Source organism: Hippoglossus hippoglossus, chromosome 10 (assembly GCF_009819705.1).
Source record: "Hippoglossus hippoglossus isolate fHipHip1 chromosome 10, fHipHip1.pri, whole genome shotgun sequence".
NCBI classification, from domain to species: Eukaryota; Metazoa; Chordata; class Actinopteri; order Pleuronectiformes; family Pleuronectidae; genus Hippoglossus; species Hippoglossus hippoglossus.
Genome location: NC_047160.1, coordinates 15,043,728 through 15,059,081, shown reverse-complemented (window position 1 = coordinate 15,059,081; position 15,354 = coordinate 15,043,728). Strand labels below are relative to the sequence as shown.

General features: G+C 42.8%; 2 protein-coding genes across 4 annotated transcripts in view; one reads left to right on the top strand and one right to left on the bottom strand.

The window, feature by feature from the left end:
* The first annotated feature begins 335 nt into the window (after positions 1-335).
* Positions 336-4,639, top strand: LOC117769459 (T-cell leukemia homeobox protein 3-like). Its single transcript, XM_034598356.1, has 3 exons — positions 336-986; positions 1,962-2,199; positions 2,820-4,639. Exons 1-3 carry the CDS (start codon positions 560-562, stop codon positions 3,001-3,003), a joined length of 849 nt encoding a protein of 282 aa, XP_034454247.1. The 5' UTR covers positions 336-559; the 3' UTR covers positions 3,004-4,639.
* A 994-nt stretch (positions 4,640-5,633) lies between these two features.
* LOC117769460 (Kv channel-interacting protein 1-like) overlaps positions 5,634-15,354 on the bottom strand; it is a 39,984-nt gene continuing 30,263 nt past the window's right edge. For 2 of the 3 annotated variants that reach the window (XM_034598357.1, XM_034598359.1), the window contains exons 2-8: positions 8,332-8,456; positions 7,467-7,536; positions 7,314-7,384; positions 7,071-7,178; positions 6,875-6,979; positions 6,248-6,310; positions 5,649-5,807 (exon numbers count right to left, since the gene is read on the bottom strand). In XM_034598357.1, the coding sequence (XP_034454248.1) occupies positions 5,760-5,807; positions 6,248-6,310; positions 6,875-6,979; positions 7,071-7,178; positions 7,314-7,384; positions 7,467-7,536; positions 8,332-8,456 (590 nt within the window). In that variant the 3' untranslated portion in view covers positions 5,649-5,759. Of the gene's footprint in view, positions 5,808-6,247; positions 6,311-6,874; positions 6,980-7,070; positions 7,179-7,313; positions 7,385-7,466; positions 7,537-8,331; positions 8,457-15,354 lie in introns of all 3 variants that reach the window. The other variant, XM_034598358.1, reaches the window with a different exon arrangement.

Sequence of the window (15,354 nt, the reverse complement as noted above, 5' to 3'; positions counted from 1 at the left end):
CCCTGTGAGTTTTTAACATATCCGAAAAATGTATTTCCATGAAGTCCATTTCTCTGTAATTCCCCCTTAATTATAACGATAACGACACAGAATCACTCAGAAATGATGAAGATGTCTTTTCTTAATAGAACTTGTTATATATATAAAGCAAGCTGACGCCCGTGGTTCGGGGAAATCTTGGTTATTGTGCCAAACCGTGGGCCTACCCCCATTAACATTCAATCAGTCAGTGTGGTGCCAGCCAATGAAAGGTGGAGAGGGATGGAGGAGGACGGAGCTGCGAGACGGAGCGTTTTGACGCGCTGAGAGGAGGACAGAGCGTCACATCTCTCCAAACGCCCATCAAACTTTCAGCACAGCCTGTGGAGGAGAGCCAGTCCTCTGACAGAGGCCTGTGAGAGACAACGAGGACACGCTGGATTCTGGGAGAGCGGCTGGACAGCGATGGAGACACTACTGGCGATGACTTTTGCTACAGTTTGACGCAGCTGTGCACCGAAAACCGCCCGTTCAGGTTTTTATTTTTCATCCCCCTTTTATTTGCATCAGAGCTACGGGAATGGAGCAAGCACCCAGCGCGCCGAGCCCTCCTTCCAAACCGGCCCATCACGAGCCCATCAGCTTCGGCATCGACCAGATCCTGGGAGCCGGTACGGAGCCGGAGAGCGGGCGCACGGCTGGAAGACAAAGTGGATCCGATTTAAGCAGCGGGGACGGTTATTACAGTTTAGGAAGCCCGACCGGGGCCAGCGCGCCCTCTTACGCCGCGCTGTCTATCTCCCTCTCCGGTATAATGCCTCCAGTGGAGGCTCCGGGTTCGTACGGGGAGAGCAGGGGTCTGGGAAGCCGGGGAGTGATTCGAGTCCCGGCGCACAGACCCATGACAGCCCCTGGACCCCCGGCCACTGTCCAGGGCGCCGTGCCTGGGTTCGGAGGGCTGTGCTTCCCCTGGATAGGAAACAGGTTCGCCAAGGACAGGATATCAGGTAGGACAGCTGTTAGAGCTAATGGCTTCATTAATATTTCATCTAGTTTAAAACGTTAGGAACTGCTGATGGGCCTTTTAAAACAACAAACACCTGTGCCAAATATTTGTATTGGCTATTTACGGACAACTGAAATGTTATCTCTTTAATTATTTAAAATGATCGAAGCAGAGGAATACACACAACATACCAGTTTAAATTGTTACATTATTTTATTAAACTATATTCACATATTATATTTAAATACCTTGTGTTACCGACTTCAATCGTGTTTTAGGATATGAATGGTTAATGTATTATGGATTAGCAAGTGATGTATTTCAATAGTTGGTTTTAATGCTTTGATTGTAAAGAATAAATCAGCAACATGGTCCTATATGGTCATATTTTATTGTTGCAGTGAAAATGAACAATAAATGTAAATTTAAGGCTAAATTGAGTCCAAGTAAGATTAAGTTAAACTAATACTCTGTCAAACATTTTACTTCACAAATTCTACAGCTTTTATTAAAATCTAAAATAAATAATGAGTAATAAGAAAAATATCAAGTTAAATAATAAAATATTCTATCACTCTGGCAGCCGTACACTTTACTCTATTGAAGATTAATAGGAGCCTTTATTGGCAAAGGACTTTAGCCCACACTACTTTATGTAAAGGATCAATAAACAGACCAATAGGCCTGATGTTCTCTCTGTGCACAACAAAGATTATCTGTTAAATCCCAACTGTAACATGAGTATCCATTTATTTTATTTATATACCTTGTTTCCAGTATAATCTCTTACTCACACTTATTTCACATGTGGCCTACACAGTCTCAATAGGGACAGGTTCTCACACAGGGCAGATACCTGTGATATTTGATCTTAGATTTCCACACAGAGTGAAAAGTGAATTGATCTGTTTTGTTTTTGTATAAAACCTCGTCCTCCACTCACCGGTGTGTGTGTGTCTCCTTCTCTTTCCTGCAGCAGCGCTTGTGCCGTTTGCCGTTACGAGGCGGATAGGACACCCGTACCAGAACCGGACGCCTCCCAAGCGGAAAAAGCCCCGCACGTCCTTCTCCAGGGTCCAGATCTGCGAGCTGGAGAAGCGCTTCCACCGGCAGAAGTACCTGGCCAGCGCCGAGCGCGCGGCCCTGGCCAAGAGTCTGAAGATGACGGACGCACAGGTCAAAACCTGGTTTCAGAACCGCAGGACCAAGTGGAGGTTGGTATGAACATTTCACATTCTTGTAACGTCACATGTATAACCACATTTGAGCGCACTAACTTCATTAACACGTGCAACACAGAGAGTTAGCCCCAGGAGCATCGTGTCAGGTACCCCGCCAAAACACAAACAAAGTTCACTCGTGTGGCAGGTGACCCCGTGCGTAATTTCCTGTTACGTGACCCCGGCGTGTCGAAAGAATAAAACAAACTGATGGATAAACTCTATTTAACTATAACAACTATTTTAAAATACAGAGAATAATGTATTTATTTTTTTCTCCAGTAGCCTACGAATACATTTTAGGAAGAATCTCTACATTAATTAGGCCAAAACAATCTCAAAAGATGAAATTCACCAGGCAAATACAGGAATTTAAATACATGTATTTTAATGTTAATTATTTGTGCTTGAAAAAAATATATATTATCATCCTTACAATCATGTTGACATCATTTTATTTTAATTTCAATAACCAGGCCAGCTAATGCTGCCAATATTAATTTCCACACCTCTACACTCATCCTATTTAATTTTATACGACCCCACTTTTTATTTATAAATAATGTATCAATTATTAATTTATTAAGGTTAAATTCTTCTTCTCCTTCCTCCAGGAGACAGACAGCCGAGGAGAGGGAGGCGGAGCGTCAGCAGGCCAATCGGCTCATCCTGCAGCTGCAGCAGTCCGCCCTCCAGAAGTCTCTCGGCGAATCAGCGGTGACGGATCCACTGTGCGCGCACAACTCCTCCCTGTACGCGCTGCAGAACCTGCAGCCCTGGGCCGAGGAGCGGGAGTAGAGATCCAACTCTCTGCACTGCGATCAATACGCATCTTATCTGTGATCCCTGGGAGGATTCATACATTCAATTAGACCTACATGAGGACAGTGGGACTTGTTTTGATCCATGCAATGGACAGAAAAAAATAATAAATGTTGGAACAGGAAAAAAAAAAAAACTGAAGTGGTGCCACAGCCAGAACTGGACCTGAAGTGATGGTGAGTGATGCCTGTTTTTAAACAGAAACTGAACTCTCTTGGACTAAATCTTGCAGCTGTGTACCTGGAGACTTTGAGACTTTTCAAATTTAAAGAGGAGCTGAAACAGAACCTGTCATTAAAATTAAAATGTGATTGTTCTCTTATGCTCGTGCTTATTCTGTTCAAGAGTGGGGAAGGACATTTTTACCCATAGACATGGAGGAGTTAATGAATTTTCCAGTGACACACAACAATGTTTAATAATTTTGTGAAGGTGTTTTCTCTCAACACAATGATCTCCTTATTCTGAAACAGGCATTTTTAAAGGGTAAGTTTAGTTTTTAGGGGGTAAAGCTACTTCAGAGTAAACGTGTCAGTGAATTTTAAGTCAATCTCTTACTCTGTTTTAGCCAAATACGAAAGTGTCTTCACAAAAATTCAGATAAAAGCTACTTTAAATTGTCCTGGTGCTCTAACTCTAATTTAAAAAAAATGTCCCCTCAAAATCACCTGCACGCTGCAGGTGTAGTGCACCATCTCATCCCCCCCAACATGATGCTGAAATGTTATATTATGGGAATAGATGTCAGGTGTAGTTGGGAGAGAAGTGGAGAGAAAATATGAAAGAGGCTGTAAGCCGGGTAATAAAGGGAGTGATGCATGTTCAGTGATGCTGGTTTTTTTCATATGCACATTATCCTGCTTTATTTGTGGCCCGCATCCTTTGGGATGAAGGCGCAGATGTGCAACCCTTTTTCTTTTTGTACTTTAATTGTATATGTGTACATAACAAACTGTTATTGTGATCCATGCTCCATATGATGCACAATAGATGTGGTTTTAAGGTTTTCATACACAATAATTATGATAAAACAAAAAAAAAAATGTTATGGAGCGACAAGGTAAAATACAGGAGACATGGATTCATTTTGTTTGTTGAAAAGTTTATTGATAAATATAATGATTTTATACAGTATTTCAATACACACATGACTTCATTCTGACAATATGCGCTGTCTGTGTGTCGGCATGCCTGTCTATCTGTTTGTCTTCCTGTCCGTCAGTGTGTCTGGGTACATCTAAACTCAGCATGGATTTGTTTTATCCCACTGTTGGTAGCACAGTGAGTGGGCATGACAGTAAATCATTTTCATGAATGTGTGTGTATGACCTGCTCGATGGCTCTCGTTTGAAACATGGCTTCCATTCCTTCAGAATCAGTGAAAAGGTCTTTACTCTCATCCTCGGCCCTATTCCCTCACCTTCGTCCTCCTCCTTCTACCTCCCCCTCGTCTGTCGCTCCCTCACAGTGAAAGGTTGGTCGCTCTGGGTCGACATTTTCAACAGACAGATTCAAACAATGAAACTCTTCTCTGTGGCAGAGACGCGCTCGGCTCGCTGTGGCCTCCACGAGATGAAACTGTGCTTACAACAATGACTTTTTAATATTCAGGCAGAATAAAAAAAATTGACTTTACAGGAGGACACCGCACACATGCACATCCCTGTGTCACTCTCAATCTGTACATGAGTGAATCTCTATAGTGGACTCTTTATTTAACAATGAATGCCAAAAATTCCAGGATAATTACAGTTCCACCTGATTTGACAGAAAGATAAGACAGTTAGTCAGACTCGGGAACTCACAGACCGACACGGATGATTCCAGACAGCGAGAAGAAGAAGAAATACAACAGTTAAATATCTACAGTTGAGTCGTTACAACATTGAAACACTGACTGACACCACTGGAACACACACAGGGGAGTAACAAGGACTTCTTTGGGGGGCGGGGGGGGGGGGCTGTAGGACGTGTCGCAAGCACGGCTGAGGTCAAACTCAGCTGCAGAGCAAAGCCTCACAGGCCTGTGTCTGGAAACAGATGAGGTGGCTGTGTGAGATGCCACGCCCAGACCTGGCCACTTATCAAGAGGACGACTATGTTACCACCACGTTTTTTTCGTGGCACATATACTGTGTGTTTAATATGCTGCAGGCCTCTTGACCTGCGTGCTTCACAATATCGCTCATGCTTGTTGTGGTGATACAGAAATCCATGGTGAAAAACCTTATTTTATGCCTTGGATCGGTCTCACTGCTAAGCTGGAGTTCCGGTCCTGGTGGATGTTCTGGTTTATACTTCAGAAATTTGAAAGACTCAGTATTTACACGATGGCATGGGGGCACACGCAGTCCAACGTGACGGTAAACTGTAAAGACAGCAACCAACAGGGGGAAGCTGGAGACGAGATGAGTGGTAAAGGTCAAGTGAAGGGTTAAAGTCTGAGGGACATTTTCTGAAAACCAGAGACGTTTTTTTGTCGCCATGGATTTCTTACAGCAGGACACCTCCCGAGAAGTTTTTAGGCAACCGTCTCACACACACACACTCACACACACACACACACACAACCCGAAGAAGCTCTTTGTTTCATTTCAATTGCAAGCTACGCTGTTCCTTTTTCTTGTGCATGTGCAGCTCTTCTTCTCTCACTCCGTTCTTCCTCTTTGTTCTTCTCTCCTCTCTTGCTCTGGGCTTTTCACATATTGCACCGTCGCCCTCTTCTTTGTCGTCTAGATGACGTTTTCAAAGAGTTGCAGAGACCTCATGATGTTTTCATCCTGTGCAAGGGAAGATGGGAAATGGAGAAGCAGACTGAGGAGGAAGTCGCCACACAATCACCATTTAATTCAGTTTACTGGCCACTAGGGGGCAGTAAAAGCCCGTAAAATAAAGAGTGTATGAACATTAGAGTGATCTCTCTCTCTGAGGGCAAACACACTGAAGTAAAAACATTCATTGTGTTGGCTGCAAACACCATAATTAATAGGTAGTGTAGCCAGAATTGCAAAGGAGGGGGAAATAAGGCATTCTGTGAAAAGTAAGTAAAAACAATTTGACTTTGACTAAGAAATCTTACTTATATGTTGCCCAACCATTATTAATTGCAGTATTTGCACATTTGGAGTTCCTACTATGATAAATCAAAAATATCTTCTTCGAAAAAGGCCGGCTGCACAGGATCCCCGGGTGTCTGTAAGAGAGCTACAACGAAAAGTACCTCTTGACAAGAAAAGATGAATTCGTCCAGAGTGACCACACCGTCCCTGTTTTTGTCCATTTTCTGCGGAGACAAACACACATGCATGACGCCATTAGTGCAGAGTGTAAGCAAAGATATTCATGATATAAGCAGCCATTTCTGTGAGATTATTGTCAGTCTCCCTTCTGTGATAGCTCTACTCTGCACTTTGCTAACATCATTAGTGCACTGTGATGTATTTTCTGTTATGTTTTTATTGTTAAATAAAAAAAATGTCATCTTTTATTTGCTGTTTGACCAAGGTGACCATCATCATTTCCCTATTTACAAAAGCACATCTGAATCTGCTTCCAGTCATGCACTGAACTCCAGATATTCTCCTGAAATCTTCAGAAGGGGCTGTATGTGAGAAGTCAGTTGCTCCAGACATTCTCCACAGTTTCTCTTGCCAGCCCTGGAGTAAAAACTCCTGAGCCGATGTGAGAAAACAGCATTATGTTGTCTGGAGAATTCAGTGAGTGAGTGGGCACGTTGATGACGTTTCTACCGCGCGGATGAGTCGGACAATCTTGGCAAAGTTCACGTCTAAAAATGGCTCTACTGATACATCAAAGTTCGTGCAGTAAAAGACTCCGATTTCTTTACCTGAAAGAAGGCCTCCACGTGCTGTTTGGGTGCATCGTGTTTCAAGACGGGGTAAGTGTACTTCCCCATCATGTCATATATTGCTCTGACGATGTCTGTCATCTCCTGTGAGAAGCAAACAAACACAGACACGATGAGACTTTACCAATACAAACCCAAATACTGTGTGTATGAGCACAGGCACACAACCACGCACCTCTTTGTTGATGTATCCATCTCTGTTGATGTCGTAGAGGTTAAACGTCCACTGCAGCTTCTCTGTGACGGAGCCCCTCAGCAGGATGGACAGAGCCGTGACAAAGTCCTGATGGAGACACAAAGAGAGACAGAAGGACAACATGAAAATGGAGAAGGGGCTTGGACGTAATAAGCTAGAGTATGACTTGAATGAGACGTCTTCAAAACAGGAGAACGGTGGAGGTGAATGAATGAAACAAACCTCGAACTTGATGGAGCCGCTACTTGCTGAGTCAAACGCGTTGAACAGGTAATGTGCGTAGGTGCTGGCGTCTGCAGGAGGACAAGACCGGGTTTGAATCCACACAGACAAAAACAGGTATGGACACAAATAGAGTGCACACTCTCACTGTACCTCCATGTGGGAAGAACTGGGAGTATATCTGCTTGAAGGTGTCCTCGTTTACAACACCACTCGGACACTCCTGGAGAGAGAAAGAGGGAGTGAGGAGAACATATAAATTAGACAGAACCTCCCTCAGGCTGATGGAGGGTTTGCCAGAAGGGGAGAGTGTGAATATAATTTGATAAAAGAATAAACAAATTTGATGGGAGACTGAATATTGGTTAAATTAAACATTAACTTTTCATTCAGACTAGTTTCACTGTTGACTTCTGTTTCAGCAGTACAACTGATTGCAGTTGCAAGTTCTGATCTTCTAGCAAGGGTGGCGCTATTGCACCAAGCTATAATAAAAACCTATAATATAAATGTAACATTAATCACTTCTGAAAAGTAAATTTATATTGTGGAAGGAAAAAAAGCAACAAGAAGTTAAAAAAATGCAATATAATGATAAAAACAGATCAGGTGTGATCCTTCACTTAATGCATTTAAGTGAAAGTGAAATCTGGGAACAAAAGCAATATAAATATACTCTGGTCCATTTAAATTACAGTGAAAATCACAATTCAGAATTATGGTTTGGAGTATTCTTTAAACCCAATATCTTGGTGTGTTTGCTCGGAAAAGAAAAACTTCTAAAACTTCCCCTTTTTGCAAACAAAATCCCAGAGAGTGTAATAGAAAGAAATAATATTAATAATAATAAAAAAGGGTCTTGATGTCGTGAGTATTGACATTAGGTTGATTCTACATGTTATCACTTAAGCAATAATGAATGTCCTGATCAACACAGTGACAGGTTTGGTTTGTGTCTATCTGGTTTGTGTCTATGAGGATAAATCTGATGTTTTGTGAAACCTCCACAGTCTCTTACATTCTTGAAGCCCCTGTAGAGAACCTGGAGCTCTCTTTTGCTGAAGTTGGTTAGAGCTTCTAGCTGATCCAGGCCCTCCGGTCGATGGCACACCATCGTCATCTCCAAGTCATCGTCAGCTTTATCTGAAGAAACAAGAAAGAAATAAAAAGAAATCATTATTTAACAGGAATTTATACACGACCTCCAAAGGGTGAGAAAGCGGAGGAGAAGAAAAACAGAAAAAGTCTCAGTGAATTAATTTGCACACGTCAAGTTCGAACTACACTGAAATCTCTCTGAAAAGGCAGAACGATAGAAACTGTGACAAAAAAAGAGAGATGGAGGTGCAGAGAGGTGGAGGTCAGTCTAACAGCTCCATTGTCCTCCTCTCACCAACCGCATCATTAACAAGTCATTACTCTCCTCGCTGGAGGGGAGGGGAGAGAGGACGAACCAGTGGCACGCACGCACGCACGCACACACACACACACACTTTGTTTACCAAGTGGAAAACTTTGGATAGAACATATGAGGACAACCAGCAGCTCTGAGTAAAGAAAGACACATCTCTCTAATACATCCTCACAATCAGGAGCGTGGCACCAGGTTAGGCAAAGCAAATCCAACTGATTACGTGAGTCAACAAACCACAAATTTGTGAGAACCCCCTTAAATTCTGTGCTTGTCTATGTACAGGATACTGAAGCGACACCATGGTCAAAACCCCCCAAACAAGGCCCCATGCCGAAAGCTTGATCATTTTAGAGGTTTGGCTGAAGAACAGAACGTCTAAATGTGTGATGTGTCTGGGATGATGGTATTTATGTGTATGCAGAGTAGGCTCATTGATTATAATTTTGATACTAAAAGAATCATTTGAAGATTTAAATAACGTGGTTTGGTGTCATTGTCATGTGTGTATCTGGTCCGTTTGGTTTGATGTGGGGCCCCCACAGGTCCCCTCTAACCTGGGGACCCGAAGTCCCCTGAAACACTCCTGCTTGTACTATGAATGTGTTGGAGGACAGAGAGTTGGACTCTGGTAGAAACATGTGCACTTACATATTGTGGTGTCGACTGCTGCCTGTGCTGACCTCTCATAATTGTTCAATTTCTTCCCTTTTTAAGAAAATTACAGTTACATCACCCGGCCCACTCATCTGTCAGTGTCTGATTTACAACTGCTCTCTTCAAAATCCTTCATCAGTAATTATTGCAGTGTCATCAGAGAATTCCAACAGTCTGAGCTACTGTACTTGTAAAGTGCTGTTCCACTTTAATCAGGTGTCTCAGTGTGTTAGGTTCACTCTGTCCTTGGCAATCCACATTTTGAAACATCAACACTCTTGAAATAGAAACAATTTCATCTGTGTGCAAAGACTATTAGTGCTTTGTGAAGCTTCATTACTTCAACACCTCCTCACTTCTGTCCGATCAGTGAATCATGGCTACCCGCAGGCCGGCGCTTTTACTGTGCAAGACAAAGACAGCTTCATCTCACCGCTGAATTAAAACCCCCCCGTTCTGGACTCAGTTTACAGTGTAATGCATCTGCTGAGGTTTTCATGTAGAACTGCATTTAAGTGCTGCCATCAGCCGAAAGTAGGTTTGAATTCAGCTGTAAATTATGATCTTCACATGTGGAGTCATTGCACATTATGTGATTATATTTCAAAACAGAATACAACCAATTTGAAAGTGCAATACTCAACATAAGTTACAATGATTAAGTCTGAGAGCTTTGAAGCATTGTACCTGCTAATATTCTACACTATGGAAGTTGGGCAGTCTCTCTTTATGTAGCTCCCTTCCCCTGCTTCACCCTGTTTAAAGCACACACAGGCCCTTAAAGTGATAGGCAAAGCAAATCCAAATTCACTTATTGTCTACTCACCACTGTACCAGTGGAGGGGTGGATGAAGTGTTTGAGTAACAAAACAGCAGAAAAAAACATAAAATCCCTACATATTACTCCTGTGGTGACATCCAAGTGTCCCCAGGATTCAAATTCGACTCAATACTGCGTCATTTACACCATGTTTTTAGCCGAAATGTCCACTGTTATCCTCCTCTGGAGCCGTGTTCGTGCGTGGATCACAGAGGACATTTAGACTAAAAACATGGTGTAAATGATGCAGTTTTGAGTCGAATTTGAATGTTGGGGCTTACTGACAGTTGGATTTTTTTCTGTTGTTTTTTTAAAGTTTGAAGGAGTCACCAGTAACTTCAATTGTATTGGATTTGGCTGCAACGCTGTTTACCCCTGAAACTCCAAAAGTGTTTTGTGGACTCAAACCCTTCACCCACCCCTCCATCGGCCTAGTGGTGAGTAGATAATGATTGGACAAGGTGAGCTGATTCACACCCAGTTCCCAGTGCAGCACACTGTATGCTGCATAACCACACACAGGACACACGCACATACACACAGCTACATCGACATAACACTTCATGTGATGCACACGCATGTTTTCTTGTGCGTTCATGCAGACAAGCACCAATATCTTTAATCGTAAATTACTACACACAGAGCTTAAAAACACTGGTGATGTAAATGATGAGCCTTGTTTTTTTCCCACAGTGTTTTGGTTCAATTGTGTGGCATCAGTATTTACAACAATATAAATTCCAGTATCAGAATATAAATATAAATATTGGACAGATGGGTAGTGCAAGTTTGCAATTGAAAAAGCAGCAGAGGAAAAGATATACAAGCCCTCCCCTGCAGGTAGTTACGGCAACAGTGTAGAAATCATTACTCGCTGAACCTGAGAGAACAAATCTCCACCGACACTGAACAACTGGATAACCTGCAGCATCGAACACTTACACTTTTTCAACGCTTGTTGATTTATGTTTTCATTTTTGATTTTCTGGAAAAAGTAGCAGGCCGCTGCAGGTTCAACATTCTCACACAAATAATCCAAATCGTTTAATAACTTACAGACAGACACAAGGGAAAACGTTTCTCTAGGTCTCGCCGTCCGTGTCAGTGCTGGATGACAGTGATAGTAGTTGTTCTGACTCACCCTCCACTTTGATGACTCCCAGTAGGTGCAGCATTTTGACGGCCCCGCAGCACAGCAGAATGATGGCTATCGTACGTAAGCTGTTCTCACCCTGTTCCTCACTTTCCATTTTCATTAATCCTCTCCTCCCTCTGGCCTGAGTTTATCACTTCAACCCACCTCGTGTTCCTTTGCTTACTCCACCTTTTCCTTTCTAATTCTCAGACTTTGATCTCGTGGAAATACACAAGAGCAAACATTTTGTAAACGTTCACACTTGTCCTCGCCGCAGTTTTTCACCGTGTTCAACTAGACTCCTCTCACGTCTATAAACTTTCTCTCCATCCTGCTTCCTCCTACAGCGACACCAGCACTCAGCCGCCTCTCTCTGTCTCTGTCTTTTTATCCCCCCTTCTCTCTTCTCCCTGGGGCATCTCCCTCTCTCATCCTGACCTTCGTTCCATCCCAGCAACTACCCCCTCCTCTGTCTCTCGCTGTCCCACCACCACCACCTCCTCCACTTCCCCCTCTGTGCTACAGTCATTGTGTCCTTCACTCTTTTGGGAACAGGGACTTTCACTTGGGGGGGCCCACCTGTGCAGGTTGTAACAGTGATAAACTCACATACTGTGTGACCTCATGTGTTTGTTTTGGGACCGTGCGTGTGCATGTGCACGTGTGTCCAGGACTTGATTAATTGATGTCATTAAGAGACACCGTCACCCCCCCCCCCCAACAACAGAAGGCTTCATTTAACACAAAGTGAATTTTCTCACTAAACATGCCAAAGACTTTTTATATAAGTTATCAAATATAGTATAAAATAAGCAAAGTACATTGAAGAAATAAATAAAGTTAAATAAAGTGATTGTAATACATCTGGTGAGAAAACAGGAAAAATGATCCATCCTAATTTGCACTGTGAGTTTTATATTTACTGTCTGATTGGGGGTACAGGAAACTGTATAACCTGCTACAATCTAAAAGTACCAGCAGGGGGCAGCAAAAGCTAACACAGACACCACCGGTGTGTGCGTCAAAGCCTCTGATGAAGATGTGTTGTACATTTCATTACATGCGTTACTTCAGATTTAGCTGCTACGTTTATTCATATGGTGATAATGCTTCGACAGTCATAACAAAGTGTCTCTTTACTGGATAGAATCTGCTGTGCGCTTCACATATAAACGACCAATTGCAGTGAAACGCTTTGAAATTCACAATAAAATAATAATAATATATTTCCTGTGTAGTATCAGCATACTGTGACCAGCTCACACTCGTTTATTGTCCTAATGTGGATGAAAAAGGAGCTGCAGCAGCCAGACAAGCAGCCTGCAGGGGGCTCTGCTGTATCCAGAGGTCCCCCCCGAGTTGTCACTTGCAGCTTTGCTTTATTTACTGTTCTCGAATTAAAGCAGTAGTTCAGTGTAAAATTTAATTTAGTGCCAAGAGTAGAATCTAATTTAATTTGCGAGACATTTTGAAAGTGTAAACATCTCTTGTTAGGGATGATTAGGAGCATATTGTGTTCGCTCAAGTCATCAACCTTGAGTCGTCTCCTGCTGAGATCAATTAGCAGCAGTTCCATCAGGATAGAACACTGCAGTGTTTCCCAGGCTTTTTATTTAGGATTATTTTTGAAATGTTAAAGGTTCAGTGTGTAAGATTTTAGTGAAAGGGATGTTTTCAATAGTGTGTTTCATCTAAATTGTACGAATTGTTGTTTTTTTTACTGTTGAAAGGACCCTTTATATTTAAATACTTTATATTTACATCGGTGGCTGCCATGTTTTTTACAGTAGCCCAGACTGGACAAACTAAACACCTTTTGAGTTTTTATGTCAACTGAAGGCTGCCACAGGTTCTCTCTCATGTTTGGAAGGGGAGGGTGAGGTGAGAGGTATTCAGCAACTTCACCACTAGATTTTTATTCTACACACTGAACCTTTAAAACTGCAACTTAAAGTATAACCTGATCATTTTTGAGAAATGATAAAAAAAAAACTGGGCAAGGGACTGGGGTCGCGGATGTGAGAGTGACGCTACCACTGTTGTGACATTTTCAGGCCATAAAAAATGTAGCGTGACACAGAACTGCAGAGCACCTCTGCCACAGAGGGCTCTTTACAAGTGGAGGATTTTTCCCCTCCAGAATCTGGGCATCAGTGTGGTGGAGGACAACGGAGGTCCCGAGCCACATCGGTTCAATGCCTCTGCAGCTCAGTTGCGCCAGAAGCCAGAGCTCTTGGAGCCGAGGCAATGCAAGCGCGCAAAAGAGGGTGGGGGCAGGAAGGGAATGTTAGCATAAGTTGTAAAAAATATCTAATTATTACCATTACAAAAATGTCTTCCATACCAATAATGTTCTTTACCCAGGTGTGTGTGCTGGCGCTGCAGTCGCCTCTCTCCCTTAGAGAACATGTGTAACAGGGAGGTGCCAAAGCTAACGCTATGCTACAGGAATAAGATTAGACCACAGTTAGTCTGAAAACAGCATTTCCCCTGAGTCTGATAATGAACCCCACTTTTAATTAGGGACGTTAACTTTATTATAAATTTCCTGACATACAGACGAACGGTTCCATTTACATCAGCATCGGCTTAGTAAGCTCCTAGACAGTTTGAAACACTGTGTCGCGCTACGAGCCACGTTCAAAACCCATGAAATACGTTTTCTTTGGAAATGTGGTATGAATATGTTGTAAATGAGATGCGTAACCAGAATTAATGCGTTAAAAAAATACACTTTAGGTGTGCAGTATCTCTTAAAGTTTTGAACATCTGCATCATGTGTCGGATCAGACTTAGTTTCAGATAGTTGATTTTAAAAGTCATTTTTCTCAGCGTCAACAAACAATATGAAAAGAACATTCTAACAGATGCCTGTGTAGCCAAAAGCTGATTCACTGTGGCCTACTCTGATGTTGTGTTGGACCTCTATTGTCGTCCAGAAACACCGCAATGAGCCACACTGTGAGAAGCAGCAATTCATCAGTGGATACTGGGGAATGGATGATGCTGTCCGACCAGCTCCACTGCAAAGGAAAGATTATGTTTCTTTATTATTTTTAAATGTGCATAATTTGGATCTGCCTGCAACAGGGAAACGTATAAAGTTTATCATAGCCTAAGTAAAGGTGTCGGTGGAAGATGTTCTGGTGTAGAAAAACAGTATTAGACAGGTAGTGTATTTTATAGCTATATCTATCTAGTGAAACTTGACCAAACAAAGTATTTTAATGCCAACAGGTGAGATCTATAAAGCCGCGTGATCCAAAGCTGCACAGTAAGCAGGTTGAGAAAAACCTAAATAAACCAACCTAAAAAACAACCTCGAGAGCTTCTCCTCCATCCGTTACACAAGCTATTATAAGCCGCGGAGTTTGTCAGTGACCAAAAGCCTGAACGCTTTTTCTTGCCAAGCTTGTTTGGAGTAATAAGTGTTGGCCTGAACTGCCGGCAGAGAAAGTCTGGCTGCCTGTCACTCCACCCAGCCTGTCACCAAAAAATCCCTCTCACGTCGATGCACACACTTCCTCCAACCCAGAAAGAGGATTTAACTCTTAGCTCTCTGCCTCCCTGTAACTGCCGCTGGCTCCTATAGTTACAGTTACCTCTCGCTTCTCCTCCATCTCTTCCTTTCTTCTGTTGCCCGACCAAACCCTCCTTTCTCCTCCACTCCTTATCTCACCCGGCCTCTCTATCTCTGCCATGCTCTTCATGTACCCTGTCCATGGGTTCCTTGCCAGAGAGCGTGTAATTTGCATAATCTGAATTAGCCTAATCTGCTGTCCTGCTGGCGATGGAGAGGGCTGCTCCTGCTGGAACTCCTAAACGTTGGAGAGCGCTCTTCAAGAAAGTAGCCACTCCAGTAGCCAGGCGCTCCCAGGAGGTACAGAGGAAGTATCGTAAAAATAGATTCTCAGCTGCTACGGTCATATTTACTGTGGAGCATGTAAAAGCTGCGCACATAATCATGTTCCAATTCAAGCTCTCACTCTGAGACGCATGGTTCTCCACAGTCAACATC

What these genes read in the sequence shown, in the direction of transcription:
- LOC117769459 (XM_034598356.1), top strand. Translation starts at nt 560, where the DNA reads ATGGAGCAAGCACCCAGCGCGCCGAGCCCTCCTTCCAAACCGGCCCAT. An exon ending in CGCCAAGGACAGGATATCAG is followed by an intron (nt 987 to 1,961) that starts GTAGGACAGCTG and finishes TCTTTCCTGCAG; the next exon opens with CAGCGCTTGTGCCGTTTGCC. An exon ending in AACCGCAGGACCAAGTGGAG is followed by an intron (nt 2,200 to 2,819) that starts GTTGGTATGAAC and finishes TCCTTCCTCCAG; the next exon opens with GAGACAGACAGCCGAGGAGA.